Source organism: Sitodiplosis mosellana, unplaced genomic scaffold (genome assembly GCF_009176505.1).
Source record: "Sitodiplosis mosellana isolate CC-2019 unplaced genomic scaffold, AAFC_SMos_1.0 Smas_scaffold_3, whole genome shotgun sequence".
In the NCBI taxonomy this organism is placed as follows: domain Eukaryota; kingdom Metazoa; phylum Arthropoda; class Insecta; order Diptera; family Cecidomyiidae; genus Sitodiplosis; species Sitodiplosis mosellana.
The window spans coordinates 1,740,623-1,758,256 of record NW_022595246.1 but is presented as its reverse complement, the minus strand read 5'-3'; the positions used below and the strand labels follow the sequence as shown (position 1 = coordinate 1,758,256).

Here is a 17,634-nt window from a genome sequence, read left to right as displayed (position 1 = left end):
ATGCGTCTATGTGTCTCCTGATAACTCATTTCGTTCGGTCATATTCCAGATGAATACAACCGACTGACATGAATATGCACGAATTTCGTGTCCATATAACAACCATACTGACTACATAAAATCGCATCCTCGTTCTCACTCTCACTCTGTGCAAATATACACACACATACATACACAATAGTTCACACATCGTCTTTTCAAGTATGTTGCTGCTTTCTCTGGGTTATTGATCTCCAGAAAATACCCTTACATACATAACGGAAGGATATTCCGTTGCTATCATAGTACAAAATGTGCAATTACATTATCAACATATTTACAAAACCATGAGATCGGTTCGGGATGGGACATTTATTATTCTTTCCATTTGTTCTTTTCTACGCTTTTACCATTTATCCAAACAGCGAACACACAAAATGCATATACAGTTCACAAAACCCTGTACAGGATACTCGAAGCGGTCGGTGTATGTGCGCGGAAAAAAACGCAATACATTTATGTGACAAATACGAGAGCGCCAACAATATGCGCGCTTTCTAACACACATACACTTGAACATAGAGCTAAATGGTAGAACGTGTGCTTTTGACGCGGCACGACGCAACGCAAAGCCAAAAACCTGTTTAACAATAAGTCGTAAAACGGAAATGAAAGAGAAACAACCACCAACCATGCTCGACGCATACCGATGAATCAGCACCATAAATCGAGTTCATGCAGCGCAAACATGTACGGGCGATGCGTGAAATTCATCCATCGATGAACCATCGTGTTTGGGGGCCTCATAGTCACATCCATGCGGCAATCATGGCTCAGTACACTCATTTCCTTCATATCGCTTACATGGGAATATACAATCGCGCGCACATCTCTTTGCTACCAAGTACAGTAGGATATTAGAAGAAAAAAAATTTTTGCAGCAGCCAGCAGTAGTCCAAGTAAATTGTGCCCTATTTCATCTTTTTTTTCTTTCCATCGAATACATTAAGTAAAATAAATGGATTATATCGACCAAAAACATAATTATTAGACGACGAGTGATTTGAAAAAAAAACAACAACAAAAAAAGGAGAAAAAAAACTGTTTTCCATTTTTCATATTTGCACACACACAATATTGTGCTTCGGTAAAAAAAAAAATCGACGAAACATTGTTGTTTTTTTTAGTGTAATGTGAACTGACAAGCAGATAATCAATGCGACCAAAAAGCTGTACACAACATTGAAATCCCACTTACAAACACACAAACGATAATCAACAGTCGAATCTCATTAACTCAAAAGGTTGCCAATTCATTATGACGGGCTTCAGCAAAAACATTGTATTCATTTTGCCATCATTCTTGTGAACGAAGAGAAAGAGAATCGCAAATCAAATATAACCAAAACGAATTGAATCGAAACCATTTCCAAAGTTGAATATTCTCGTTCTTTTTGTTTAGCTTTTAGTCTGTGTTTGCAAAAATTGTGTGTCATTTTCATTTGAAACCAACGAAAAGGAAAAAAAGAACAAATGACAACTCATATTGTGTGTGTGATGTGCGTCGAAAGGAAAAATCGCATTTAATTCCATGAACGGGGCCGGAAACCATTGTGAAGTGATTTCTTGATTCAAGCGTCTTTTTTTCAACTCTAAATGCTTTGAATTTGACCATAATCGTATTATTCTCGTGAGGTGAACACAGATAAAAGAAGAAGAAGAAAAAGCAACGCGACAAAAGCCGATTCACAGAGCCAACGACGATGCTGAAATACTTTTGAAAGTGTTCTTATCGGTTCTTATCGAGTGTAATTCAGAAGAAAATGATATGATATTGTTTCCTGAACGCGCCTCCAAATCGAATTTCAATACAAACAAGAGCGCAGAACAAAGTGGTTACACTGCGCCTAAACAATAAAAAAAACAACAACAATCCCAAGTGCTTTTTTCTTCTCGCTCGCTTCGAATGACAAAAAAGTAAGAAGCATAGACACAGTTTGCCGGGCTGTTATCAATGAGCCGCAATCTAAACAGCAACTGAAAAAAGACCGTTTAAGTGAAGCGTGATTTCAAGAGCTAGCACACTTGTGGGCATGGACTTTTGTGTTTGCTGTTTCCAGTGAATTGTTTGGGTGGGTGTGAAGCACATTCGTCTTTTGATTCCATCAACAAAGAGCAAAGCGTCAAGACGACGATAAGTTACATTTTAGAAAAACGAACAAACAAAGTGCACGCAATAGATTGATATTGAAATAATTGGCACAAAGCTTTGGGATTGGGCAAAATAACGTGACAGCATTTCCCATGAAATTGTGTTGGCTGTATGCACGTCGCTGGGACTGAGAGTATGAGCGAACGTGATTGATTTGAACGTGGTACGAAATTTCGTTAGTGTGTACCTGCCCGAGATTCGGTTCCTGATTTTTAAAAAAAAATCCATGTTAATGTCAGCATTCGCCGATTTGTGAGCGAGCGAAAAAAAAACGAAGCAGGAAAAATCAACGATAGAAAAAAACGAACGTCAAAAAAAATCTCCGATTCTCGTTCGTGGAAAGGTATTGTGGCTGGAGGTCACAAAATATTATTATAATTTATTTTTGTTGGTGGTTTCGATAGCAGCTAGCGACTGAATTACCAACAGGTAATTTTATGACTACACCATAATTAGCATAATTGTTTGTTTGTGTGTGTATGTATGTATGGTGGTACGGTGGTGTAAATGTGAAAACATCGATTATAAAATGAAAAAGAATAAAACAATGAATGGAACTGAAGGACACCAACTTGAATAACCCGTTTACGTCTGTGTGTATGTGGGTTTCAGTTACGTGTGTATTTTTTGTCGGGAGAATTAATTTCAATACAAAGAAAATGCTTTATTTCTCTCCGTTCACTTTGCCAATTATTTTGGCTCCTGTAGGCGACACACTCGTTTTAACCAGAACATGAGCCTCATCTTCTGAAATGCATGTTGTCACGGTATCATGCAAAATCCACACAACCTTACGACCTCAAAGTGTATATCACAAAGTATGCATAACAAACAAACACAACAGAGAAAGAGAGAAAAAAACTCATTATTATCTTGTTGCGTACTTTTTCCCTGCTTTCAACCCGCAACATCTTTTCAATTTACGTTTGAGACGTAGCGAGTCGGAACTCCGCTTGAATTACACTCAAATTACATCGGACGACGAAATTGCCCGATAAAAGCTTGCAAGATACACACGCACCATTGTGTGCGCGGATTGGACATTGTCTCTCTCTCTATCTCTCGCATTGAAAAATGCCGCATAATTCTTCACTTGACATTATGTACTGGAACTGGTTCAGTTGCGCTTACAACCAATCTATTTTGCATCTTGGTCGCCACTGTTTAAATATTCATTTTTGCCTTGTCGCTCATAAATTAATATCCATTAATGTGAGTATGCACAGAAAAAGAACGAAAAGAAGATGTGAAAGAAAACGCCGTCCAGATCACTAAATGAATTGATGCGATGCAAACGAGGTGTTGTTTGTTCACTGATGCGATTAAGTGATGCTTTTTACTGACAACATGACTACCGCTCAAATTGAACGAAATGTTCAGTAAATATTACACATTGAATATCCAGTGTACGATGTTATTAAAAAAAATGTGTGAAAGTAAATAAAAATATCCATGGTATGTTGATGGTTTTCTGGTAAATGGCGTCATCAGGCTTCGGTGTGTCCAAGATCCGCCCTAATCATACCAAAGAATGCCGATATGTGTCTCTAAGAAACGGCCTTCTGAACACATTCCAATGGCTCAGACCGACGGCGCTTGTGAAAATACCGACAACGAAAACATCAGCAGCAGCAGCAGCAGCAGCTACTGCAGAAGAAATCGCGCGAACAAATTTGTGTGTTGTTCTTTGACGCGAGATATCGAAAGACAAAGGGAAAAAAAGAGATGAAAACACATAAAATGAAATTGTGTCTTGTCTTTTTGGCATCATTCTTTTATAATGGTTCTTTCGGCAAATTTGTTTCTTCTTCTTCTTGGAACAACCACAAAAGGAATGCGACGATATGATTGAACATCGATTCGACCAGGAAGTGCACACATTTTTTATAAACATTAAATTGAATTCTTTCGGTTGCCGTGCCTGCTCCATTGTGTATACTTCCTCTCTCTCTCTCTCCCTCCGCCCTACTCGCCCACATGAAATTGACATTCTATAAAGGAAATTCCAGTGTGTAGTTAGTTTTTTTTCTCGTTTAGTCCTTTAGGCTAATGACTGTGAATGGCAAAAGAAACCAAATATATGAACCATATACTATAACATTCGAACTTAATGTACCAAAAGAGCCATTGCAAACGTGCCATCCATACCAGAGTTTTATACGCCAGAGAATTAAAAATGAGTATATATATGTGCACTGCATCTGACTAACGAAATGTAAGATGGGAACGACGAATATGTATGTGGAATAAGCGCTTGGAATTCATACGTATGTCGTACAATTGAGAATTATACGACAGTCGACAATTTAAATGCTCACTGAATTTTTTGTTTCCGATAATTGCATTGAGCTATTCAGCAGGTTATATACTTTATACGTACGTACGATAAATTCTTTTTTCGTACACAATGTTCATTGAATATATTGTCTAGTATTTTGCGGTCGTAATTTCAATATGTTTTCGTTTAGCTCGAAAATTACGATGCTAACGCATATTGAATCGAAGGGAAGCATCAAATTACATCTGTTGGCATTTGGGGCGGTCACATTTGGGAATCGACGTTTCGATTCTTAGATAATAGCATCTATTTCCCTATCACATCAAAAATGAATGGTTTGGTCGACAAAAAAGTCAATATGTTGTTGTTTTTACCAACCGTTAACTTCTAAACTCATTACGCCCTAATATGTTTGCTTTTCAGAGACTTAATCAACTCAATCGGTGAGTTGATCCAATAATAACATGCGTGTGACGGGCCTACCATTTGCATAAGACACGCCAAAATTAATGATTTATAAAAATATTGGACGAACCGAAACCGCACGGTGTGTGGGCTATTTGTGTATTTGTTCGTTGTGTCGATTTAATATTCAATCACAGTGAAATGCTGTTTCAGACACCGTCAATTGCCAAATTTATTTATTGAATGCTTAGTCATTTTATCTTATGTTTATTTCATCGTTGTGTTTAGGGCGAATGCTTTCTTGAGTGCTGCATACACAAAGCTAGTCCCAAAATATATTTTTTTTCAAACCGAACGTAATATGTGTGTATAGTTTGCGGTTTAATGGATACCGATTCAAGTGGAAACACACACAACATATTCCCCGTTGAACTTGTCAGACAGGCCAAACTGAAAATGTGCCGTTGTTCCGAAGAGAAAAATAACTCCTTTTGCATTTAGGAGGTTTTAACCGAACGAAAGAAACGAATACAAGGGTTTTATTTGATTTATTTTTATTGTAATTCATTTTATCCTTTCTCGGGAACGCAGACAGTGCTTGTGCATTCGTTTTGCTATACAAATCGTGTGTACTTGTTACCAAACAATCGTCTTCATCTACATTTGGATTTGAATGGCATTAGGCATTCTCTTGTCTGAATTCACAGATCGAAATTGGGAGCTGTGTGTGTGTGTGTGTGTGTGTGCTTGAATTCAGATATGGGATTTTCAGGTATACGCCTGACTCGGCAAATTGTATATGATCATCCGATATCATTTTTTTTCTTATTTTCCAATATCATTTCAAGCGTGTTATGTCTCTCAAGTTAGCTCTCTGTCTATCTCAACTCAATTCACCTGTATTCATTTCAAAGCCAAAAGACAACTAATTTGACACTAAAAGCTCTCTGGAATGAATGCTTACAGTTCACTCCATGTTATTCATGTTCATGTGCATGTGTGTGTGCGCGCGCGTTTTTCCGTTTCACTGATGTGTGTTCACATCTAGTGAATCGACTTGGAAATTGAATGCGTATTGATTTCGTTACTTCTTCCTTTGTTCTATCTAATTGCAATTCCTATTGACAACAAACCAGCACACGGTTGATGTATCGAATCGGTTTTCATCTATTAAATGTTGTGGGGACTTGAGTATGCGTCACATACTCATATTTGATTTGTTTTTGAGTCAATTGACGTCTAAATGGTGATGTGCCGGCATTTTCCTCCCTGTCAACTGCCTTACGATTTTTCCCTGCGTCTGCTGCATCAATTGATCGAAATGTTCGATGGTTCTTTTTTTATATTTAGATGTAAAAATTCATTTTCGACTATGGCTTCTTTCAAACATAATGACAGCTTATTTATGGAAAAATATTTTTTTGTTGTTGTTTATTTATTTATTGGCTATCGATTTATATTTTTGTTTTCTTTCGTCATTTGTCTTGACATACAAGTCGTTTATGGCATCGCTCAATCTATTGATCATACTTTTTTCCAACGAATTTCCGAGGGAGTGTATGCGAAATCCAAAGTGCGAGAAACTTATTACATTGTGTTGCGCGTGATTTTTTCTCTCGTATTCTCCTTCTTCGTTTTCATCCAAATGAAGAAAGGAAAACATGTTTACGTTGTTCGAGAGCAGGGAATAGATTACCATTTTCAAAATAAATGTAAATAAATTGTAAATAGAAAACGTTGTCCAAAAAAATTCGCAAGCATTGGTTTGGATGTTGCAATAGCTATTGTTTTAGCAGCTATTTTCTACAGCGAAAAATGCTCCACTTTTGATCTTTTCCTTAAAAATTGAATGCTCATAAAACATGAAACGTGAAATGGCAGCGGGAAAGAAGAAAAGTACATTTGGTTTTGCTTTTAGGCGGTTAATCTTTTACAGAGATATTTTTCTCTGACGGCAAAATATTTTTGCACATCTAAAAAACAGTCTCCTCCACCACCTCCTCCTCCCTCTCTCCTCTATCGCTATCTTGCTCCGTTCCTATGTCTATTCCGATATCTGCTTTGCTCTATTCTCAAATTTGAACACTACAAATGAGGACACATACGAAACTCACACACAAATTCGGATAGCATCGCAATTGAGAATTCGACAAAGCGAAAAAGAACGAACACACTTAATACATGGAGCTTTTAGCATTTATGTTTGTATGAGTAGGGTTTATTACACATTTGCATTGGAATACGCACAAATATTCCATGATATTTGAGTATATTACAAGTTTTTTTTTCGTCGTCGTCGTCGTCGTCGTCGTCGTCGTCGTCGACTTCTTGTTTTACCCGGCAACTCTGAAAATACATCATAAAATTTAAGTCTCGGAGATATTTGCTAATGCACAAAAAAATAACTACAACAATAACATTCAAATCCACATAATATATATGTTATTCCACATTTTCCCCATTAAACCTATTGATTTTCTCGGTTATAATATTGTTGTGTGTGCTTGTATTTTGGTTTTGCCAGCAAATATTTTTTGTCGTCGTTGTTGTTGTTGCTGCTGGTTCTGTTTAGCTGAAATTCGAGTGTGCGGTGTGTTCTCATGCTTAATGTTTTGTTTTGTAAGTTTCGTGAAAATGATTTTTTTCGTTTGTTTTTTCCTTTCTCCGCTATCTTTTTCTCATTATTTTGTTGTTCTTTGCATTCGTTTGCTGGAAGCTATTTCCATTAGCTTTCAAGAAAATTTCTGCTTCGTCGGCCTCATTTCTCTCGATTTTCTTCGTTGCTATTGTGTATATCAAGCCCATTGTATCGTGTGCTGAGCATTTTCCTCAACATCAAGATGGAATGTGTTTACTTTTGTTATTTGGCAAAAATGAGGATGATGTTGACGATGACGAAGAACGAAGACGATTGAAGGGAAATCAATGCTTTTCTTCATTCCATTCCAATGTCAACAAGAGGAAAAAAAGGCAGAAAAAGAGTCAGCGAATATATTGATGAGTCGTAAATGTGGATTGTTTACGTTGTTGATAATTAAATGTTGATTTACGGCTTTTCGAGTAAATATTCGTGATTTATAGGCGTTGGGTGGTCTTCGTTTCATCATAGCAACACGAAACTCTGTCGACAGTGACATTGTTATCATAACGTGTCGCAGCCCCCGTTCCGCCGTGCACACCGGATCTGATGAAATACCTTTGTGACTTGACATATAAAAATTCCGCTAATGCTCATTTAGGATAGGAAGTGACCATGATTACAAATCACGGCAACATTTGATGGTGCACATCCATGGTTACACAGTATTTTTTATGATTTTTTCTACCTGACCGAAGCTTTGCAACGTGAAAAAATAGTTGATTGTTTGCGTTTGATGTGAAAATTAAAAATTACCCCACTAGGAATATGTTGCATTACGACACCGGGAAATTCGACGCTTTAAAAAAAATATCGAGCCCTATTTTACGAGCATATTTTATGCACAGCATCAACATAATCACATACTTCGATATCCTTATATATTTCGGCGATATTTGTGAATACATAAAATTGAACGCAATAAAATTATAATTCAATTTTATGATTCTTTTTCGCTTGTTGCATGAATGTCAGCAGAATGACAGTTTTTTTTCTCGAGATGGTAAGCTCCTTCAAATTTGAGGTATTCAGCCTTTCGCATTCAGCTTTGCGTCTTCATCTCTATTTTTCTTTTTTGGCTTCCTCCTAACAATATTTCGCTCAATTATCAAGGCGAAAAGATTGATCCTAAAAATATGCAGAAAATTCCGCTTTTCAAGGGAAATTACTTGAAAAATGTAATATTCCGCTGCAAAAAAAACCACTCTCCGAAATCTCGGTAACGCTTTGTTGGCTTTCTTTTATTAAATGACATGCTCCATGATAGTTTACCATGAAATGGATCACAGAGACAGTGATTAATGGGTTTTGTCCTGTTCTTTTTTCGGGTTTCATTGGATTATCGCGCTCGCTTTAAATGATAAGCACTTTTTATCTACGTTTCCATTAATTGAACGGATATCATTCAATATGATTAATAGCAAACTACTCGATTGCAGCCACATACAGTGTTGCTACCGCGCTTGTTATACGTATCATTTATCGGTTAATCGGATGTGATTGGTGCCATTGAATGAATGCGAGTTTAACTCCCATCGAAATGAACAAAATAGAAGAAAAAAAAACATATGAAAACATTGAAACACATGATTAACCTTGCGCCAGTTATTCAGTTGGAAAATCGCTCCATTACAACCAAAATGTTCTATCTTATGTAATCAATGTTGTGAGCAGGGTGTTTTCTTTAAATTAAGCCACTTTTAATATCAAGAAAATTTCATCAGTTTGCGAATCATTAAGGGGATTAAAGTTGTGTGACAATTTTGTTTCGTTTATGGTGGAATCTAGTAAAATGCATGCAGTTGCGGGTATTCATTCGGCGATGGCGATTAAGCGTCAACGTCATCGACGAGAAGTGGCTGCACGGGAACGTGAACGACGATTAAGTACACATAGCTCGGAAAGTGGTGATACTCATCATTCATTCCATGGTTCAACGCGTCGTAAAAATCGACATCCGCATGCGAGTGGGCCGAATGGTAGCACAATGCTCGATACAAAAGTAGTGACCAGCATCGGGATGCTGCACATCGGTGTGGTTTTCGTAGTGTTTGGCATATTTTTGCTAGGCGCTGGACTATTGCCGAATGATTTATCGGGCGTAGGAACACCTGGTAAGTTGTCAACCACAGATTTTCCTTTCATTTTCGTCCCCCGTTGATTAAATGTAATGCATCGTTTTGATATGTCCAATCAATTTCGGTTTTTCTTTCCTTTTATTTCCGTTTGAAATTTCATCAATATCACACACATTTGAATAGGTAAACCGACCGCATGGTGGAACGAATTAGTTGCAACAGGTCTATTTGCCGTAATTCTCGGCATCTTTTTGATTGTGCTAAATTGTTTGATTAGCAAGCGCGAAGAGGATGATTTAGAGGAATATGTGCAACGACAGCTAACACGTTCACGTTCTGGTCATCGTTTGGAACGTGATTTAGAAACGGGCGGTTTAACGACACGCCATAATCGACGAATGAAACAAACACTAACAACGGCCGACGAACTATCGCAATCAAAATCGAATATTACCCCGATTACTAGTGAAGTTGTAACCCCGACCACTCCAAACGGTAATGAACCTATCCATTTGTCAGTTACACACAATTAAATTAGATGTTCTCACGGGCGAGAGTCTTCCGTTCGCGGATTGTGCGATAACCTAAATCAGAAATACCAAACCAAAAATTCTGAAAACCCACAGTAACCAAAAAAAAAAAAAAAATTTAACAAAAATAAAATAAAAACAAAGCACAAAATTCCATTATACCTAGCACTGAGAGAGCACTTAATGATATAACAGTGAATCTATTCTTAATTTTTTACATCAACACTAATGTTTTTCCTCACATTGAACTGGCCCAAATTTGATTTGCGACATGTTACCTCCCAATGATCCAAATTACGAATATCCACATCACAAAAACAATAAAACAACAACACGAACACAAATCGCCAACGAAATCACGTGCGTATGCATTATCGCTGTGCTAAAACAAACACCAACACAAATACACACACATACATATACAGAGAATGGGACATCGGGCGAGATGCTGCTAGAAAAGATTCTCGAAGAAGATGGCAACTACTGTGACGACCGGCAACAGCGTGATTTTATTTCGCACGAACACGATGCACATGATAAGAAACATCTGCTGGGCAACGGACACACGGTCACCGTGCACGTAACACGTATCTAAAATAAAAGCGTAAATAATTTAGAATATCTATCAATGCGGAATAGTTTCGAGAAAACAAATTTCCAACACCATAAAAGATTATCCCATGAAGATGATGATGAACAGATGATGACCCAAGTGAACAAAAGAAACGGTTCATAAGGCATCTAGACCTTTACGTATGTATGCATAGGAGCGAACGAATATTGTTACTGTTTTTTTTTGCTGTAAACATTTGCGAAAGACAGGATAAAGAAAAAAAAAACTCCTATGAATGTATACACAAGGTATATGCAAAGCCTTAAGGTACCATTTCCTAGGCGGTCAATTTTGGTCGCCGATTGAAGAGGGCATTCGAAATTTTTCCTATAACTTTTGAGCCACTGAACGGATTTTAACAAATTTTATATTTTTTGGAAGATGTTAACTCATCAAGTGGTTCGATAAATATAGCAAAAATTCTGAAAATCGACCAAGATCGGCGGCCATTTCTACGTTTTATTCGGGGAGAGAGTAAGTTAAAATGTATATCCATGGTTTCCAAAAAGTCACCTATACACTAATGTTACCATGTCATTTTGCTGAAAAATCAGTACTTGCTTACCATCTTTGGCCAAAAAATCAGTATGCTGTTCAGAAAATCAGTATATGCCGAAAACGCTTAAACCCAAGCAAATATCAAAATTTCATTGATGTAATGAGTTTTAAGTCAAAAAAAGGGCTTAAAACCAATGAATCCAACTATTTGTTGACCTTAAAGTATTTATATCAAGACGCAAACTTTCTTTTTCTTCTAATTTTGTTCACTCTAGCGAAAATACGTTCTAGGAGTGGAAGTACCAAGGAAATAGAACGCATATTCGATTTGGTGTGAAATTTTTTGAATGATACGTTTTGTTTTATATATAGAATAAAAATATTAATAAGAAATATAAAACGTGATCGAAAATTTTTGGCACCGCAGCAATTAGTGTTTCCAATGTCATTGATGTTCTCGTTTCACTCGTACATAGAACTTCTGATTTTTTTCAATCTGTCCAAGTATTTTGCAGCTATACCAAATTCTCAGGAATATAAATACGAGCTCAAAGAAAAGCATGAGAGCAAAGAAAAAACTAAATTTTCCGAAAACACGTAAGATAAATTGTAAAAGTTCTCTTTCAATTTTCTTATGTTTTGTATGACGTGTCTCGGGATAATTGCGTTTCGTGCTTTTCTGAGCTTTTTTTGACAATTTTCTTTAACAGAAACATAAATTTTTCTGCCAAAAGTTAAGTATTTCTGTACAAAATCTCAAAATTTCAAAAATCAGTATAAAATCAGTATGAAGATTAAAAAATCAGTATTCGGTAAAAATCAGTATCGAACAAAAAAATTGGCCAAAAATCAGTATAGTACTGATAAAATCAGTACACATGGTAACATTACTATACACACATACACAATCATATTAATATCGCTCGCTTTTGTATTTGTCAACCTTTCCTCTCCTATCTGTGGATGTGTATTTGTTGAGCTCAGTTATTGTTATGTTTTTTTTTTCTTTGAAGCTTATAAGGAAGTGAAAATAAATTCAAGAGGAAAAGTTTGTAGCTCATATATGATATGTAATCATGCGGGAAATTGAAATCCACTTTTCTATCTATTCAATTTTGTAGCATCGAATTTTTCGTATGCCATCGATGTGAAGGTCCTGCGATCTAAGCGTCTGACAGCTCACTTCTAGCGCTACGAGACAAGTGTCAAAAGTTGTGACACAGATCGTTCAATGTATTATTGAATCTTTTTTATATTTGTTAATAAAGTAGACAAAAAAATAAAAATGTCACGAATGTGCAAAATTGATTTTTGTGAGAGCGTAGCACGTGATAAACATCAATTTTATAAGTAAAAATTTTTTCTTTCATTACGGAACATTGTTGATGCGTTCAATTTGTCGCGTTCATGAGTGCGTTTAACGATGTAAAGAATTGAAATGAACTTTACTGAATGCGCTCATCGCAAATTCGTGTTTTACTTTGTTTTGTTAGTGTGGTGCAAGGGTTGTGCATTGATGTTTCATTTGCAAATGATATTTAATTTTCATTCAATGAAATTCAATTTGTATGTTTGCAATGGATGTCATTAGATATTAAACACATCGAAATATAATAGTCGGTAATTGTTGGATGCTATATCACTTTCTAAACTCCGCCTCTCCGTCGATTGTAGTGAATATTATATAATCGATATAGTTCATTTTTCGTTGTATCAAGGAGGAAAAACGACGACGGTCAAAACATATTATTCAATATACGTTGCAGGGTGTTGAAATGATGTACGATTATTTAAATGAAAAGAAATGAGAAGACGAAAAAAAAAAACAAAAATGTATGTAAATCACCATAATTTCATGAAAAATTACCATCATTTCCACCCTCACCACCACCTATAGCCTTTTCATTCGCACACCCAATTTATCGTTTTGTAAATGGGTCAGTACCGCAAAAATACTTATTTTTTTTTGCAAATCCCTCTTATTTACCAACCATCCCCAACTAAATTCATTTTAGAAATGCTGAACACATACTACCATGGCATTTTTACTACGTACGAAAAATATATATATATAATAAATATTAAATGAAATTATGTATCCTTTACGTGAGCTTTCGCCGGAAAGACTTACTTAGCAAATTCTTACAATGCATACACATGAAAATTCGTGAACCAAAATGTTTGCTTAGGGTGAATCTACGCAAAAATTATTACATTTTGAACTAAAATGAAAATGCTTACTGTGTACAAAAGCACGACTTTGGTGACGACACTCAGTCTACTATGTAATACATTATTTCTTCGGAGTTTAATTTTAAAGCACGTTGAACGAAATGATATATATTTATTGTGGCAAACACTTTTACAGTCGATGTATTTTAAATTATTGATTTGATTAGGTACTGTAACTTGAAAACAGTTCACAACAACTTTTGAAAAAAGAACAAACAATTTGATGCAAATTTTTCGCATGGAAATGGAATTTGTAAAACAAAGCGATCTATGCAAAGAAAAACTTTGAACGAACACATTGTTTCTTTCTAAACAACGCTTTTTTTCGAGAAAATAAAAATCTGTAGTGTCTTTCCAATTTAAATCTAAAAAGCAAACAGCTCATTCCTTATACACCGCACATACACAGAAATATTGCGCAACATTTACTAATTTGTACAATATTCAATAAGGACGGCGGCTCGCGCCCACAAAGATGAAAGTCAATACCTGCGTGCACGTGCGGCGCTCTTATTAACATATTAATCATAAAATAACATATATATACTGAATGCCTATTTCTGAACACATAACGCATAACGCATATAATACCAAACTTGAAGCATATTTCGTAAGCCTGTATATGTATGTAAAACTCTTTGAGCCTTAAATTGATTCAGTTTTTCATTTCAACACTACTATTAAAGTAAGAAATTAAATCATAAATATAGACATAAAAAATATATGGGTTCCAACAAATTCTGTGCCAGTAATTATTATGATATGAACATGAACGTTGTGTGAAATTCTTTAGTAACATATATATGAATATTTGAAAATCCATTGCACACGTCGACTCTTTAAAATCGCCAACAAAATATATTCTATATTGTTGGCCCTTGCCATGGAAAACATAAACAATCTCTCTCTATCTCTGGTTTGCTGTCTCTTTCTATCTAAATTCACACATACGTAACTTTGCAACAAATCACTCAATATCATACCGGAACGAAGAAAACACGGTAAAAAGCAACAGTTTTCGTAAACAAATCAAGTGGAATGATCCAGAAGGGCATGTTCACTTGTTAACCTACGACAGCATATAAACAGATAGAAGCACACCGACGCGCGCGCGCGCGTTCAAATTCTATGAAAGTAATAAAGAAGAACATACATTCGTATCGATGGGGTTGAACGGCTTTTGGTATACATTTTCTTTGGAATGTGTCGCAACTTAATTCTTTTCTACGAATTTTTGCTTTGTTGTTGACTATTTCATTTGCTATCAATTTACCGTGTGTTGATTTTCGTGGAAAATATTATTTCATAACGTTTTAATTTGACAGGAAAAATTTGGAGCATTCAGTGGATTCGATGAAGCCATTTCAGGAACATAAATTACCATTTCTTCTATTCGAACACATAGACATTGAACGGAATAAATTGAAAATTGAAAATCGAATATTAAATCTACATTTTCGATTCGAGTCTTCGTTATCTTATTAAAATGTTGCAGTCGAAAGTTGTCGAGTACTGTATGGGGCAAAATCGAATTGAATTCAACCGAATCGAAAACAAATCCAATCGAATCAAATGCTAAACACCCGTGTGAAAAAATAGTAACTGAGCAGTCAGTTAACTAATTTGGGACAAAAATGACTTACTTTGATTGACATTTCAGTACAAAGTGTAGTGTAAGTCTATCATAGTTAACTGAAATCATTTGAAGTTACAATCTAAGTTGCTTCATTTGGGACCAAGTGATTTTCTTAGAACAAAAATATAAATTCAATCAACTAAAGTCAACTGAAGTTATAGTCAGTCAGTCATTTTTTTTTCACACGGGCATGCATCGGTGATTTTTTTCCCCCTAATTGCAATGAGCAACGATTCGGAATTGTTCGATAGAGAAAATGTTTGGCGGTGGCAAATTCCAAACTAACATAATTACCAATGTGTACAATGTATGTGGTTTAAAATTCAAACTTTAATTTTGTATCCACTGCGATTTTCCATTTATAATGTCGCTATCTGGCACTTACACAGTCTTCGTATTCAAATTATGTACATCACAAGTTGTAACTTGGAATCACATATATGATTGCAAATGCAATCATCGTTTTTCCTCTGACAAAAGCATGCAACGATTTTTTTTTTAAATATTCTCAATTCATTTCTAATTTTAAACTTAGCCAATGATAGAGAATGGGAGAATAAAATGACATCAATTTTATCGACTCTTAACCGATATATCATTCACATACAATCACATCACACATCAATATCGATAAGTGAATATTTTTGACCAGTTCTGCGAATTAACAAAAAAAAAATGTTTTTAAACCGAATTTTAACATGTTTAGAAAATGAAGAAGAAAAAAAAGAGAACCAGAAGATTAGATGAGGTGGAAAAATTGATTGAAATCAAGAAAACATTCTATTGCATAAGAATATATATTTAGACTCTCTATTTTTACTTAAGCGACTTATGACATTTTAAATGCACACCTTTTCATTTCTGTTGATACAAATATTTTAAAGCGAAAAGCTACAGCATTTAATTTTTTTTCTCTCGTGTAACTAGCAACTAACCAAATATTCTAAGGAAATTCGTTTTATACTACTACCATTATATAGTACTTTGAACTCAAAAATCAAACAAAAAATTATTGTGCTAAAAACAAAGAAACTGATTAGTGATTTGATTTTTCTTCTGTCGTTGTTGTTTGATTTTCATTTTTAGCTAAATATTTTTGTTTTGTTAGGCGGAGATGGGTCTATCTGTTGGACATTCAGACAGTCAATGTCTCCTTGTCTCTCTCTCTCTCTCTCCTCTCTTTTTTTGTTTCTTCACTATCGATTGTTTCGATGAGTGAGTCGCTCTGCCGCAGCGACGATTTTGATCGAAGAACATTTTCCGTTTGATTTGTAGTTAGAGCTCAAAAAACATCGATTTTAAACGACTAGAACACACGATGTAAAGAGAAAATAGGTGCAAATTTTACAAAACGCTATTTAATTAAATGATGAAAAAAGAAGCATTTCAGCGTTGATTTGTTCGAAAATGATTTTTATTTTTTCATTCATGCACAAAATGTATAGAATTCAACTCTCTATACGCCATGGAATGTATGAAAGCGTGTCAAATTCAAATCAAGTGCTTAATGCAGATACGAAAATCATTCGATGTTTCAAACGACAGTGAGTTCGGTGTAAGAAGACGCGTTGAAGTAGAAAAATGTGAACAATACCTTGCATCCGAATAATTGAATTTAAATGTCATGGAAATATCGCGAAAACTTCCAATGAAAAGAATGCAAAACATTTTCAAGAGGTTGGAACAACTTATTACACCGAATTCACCGTTTATTCACGCTGGAATGCTGCAAGCGTCGAGTGAGTGTGCAGTGTTGTGCGAGCTTTCATCTCAAGGAGTTTACTGCGCGTTTCATTCTACAGGAGTCTAATTTAATCAACTCTTGCCATTATGAACTGGTTTCAAGTGCAAAACGCAGGGTAAACAAACTCACGACATTCCACACTTAATTCGATTTGATCAACTGAACCAAAAAAAAGGAAAATAAAACAAAGAACAAAGAAAATCTAGTGAAATCTTCATGCTATTTATATATTTTTTACTTATACAATGCGTATATCTATAAACGTTTGAAACAACAACAACAAAAAATACAACTTAATGAAAATTACTACAACTTTTTGACTGTAAATTGTGATTTTTCTATATTTTGAAATTTAAATCAAATAATAAATAAAAATCAATCAATAAATTGCAAACAACATGGGCGTTTACTTCGTGGTCGATTGCATTTTTTTTTGTTCATGTAGGACCGGTAGCTGAAGTGAGCATGATGCAGGAGAAATAAGGTAGAAAGGTAGGTACACTTGGAAGTTTTTATGTTCATGACGACGACTTTTTTATCGCAAGGCATCTCGCGATTTTTTTTTTCTTCAATTTCACCCATTTCCTGCCCTCAATCAATCTTGTTGTCAGTTGTCGCTGAGCAATGCAACAAACTTTTATTTCAATATTTATTCATTTCATATCTTTTTTATTTACATTTCGTGTTGATTATTCGAATTTGAATAAATACCAGAAAAATCTAATGTAAACGAAAATGAAATACAGAGCGAAGTGAAAATGGCACTTGGAAGCGGTAAAAATAATCAATGA

The 17,634-nt window shown here is 35.3% G+C and overlaps 1 protein-coding gene across 1 annotated transcript; it reads left to right on the top strand.

The window, feature by feature from the left end:
• The first annotated feature begins 814 nt into the window (after positions 1 to 814).
• LOC129565892 (uncharacterized) lies at positions 815 to 17,240 on the top strand. The gene is made up of 4 exons (XM_055441210.1): positions 815 to 2,620; positions 9,301 to 9,626; positions 9,774 to 10,085; positions 10,546 to 17,240. Exons 2-4 carry the CDS (start codon positions 9,305 to 9,307, stop codon positions 10,713 to 10,715), a joined length of 804 nt encoding a protein of 267 aa, XP_055297185.1. The 5' UTR covers positions 815 to 2,620; positions 9,301 to 9,304; the 3' UTR covers positions 10,716 to 17,240.
• The last annotated feature ends 394 nt before the right edge of the window (positions 17,241 to 17,634 follow it).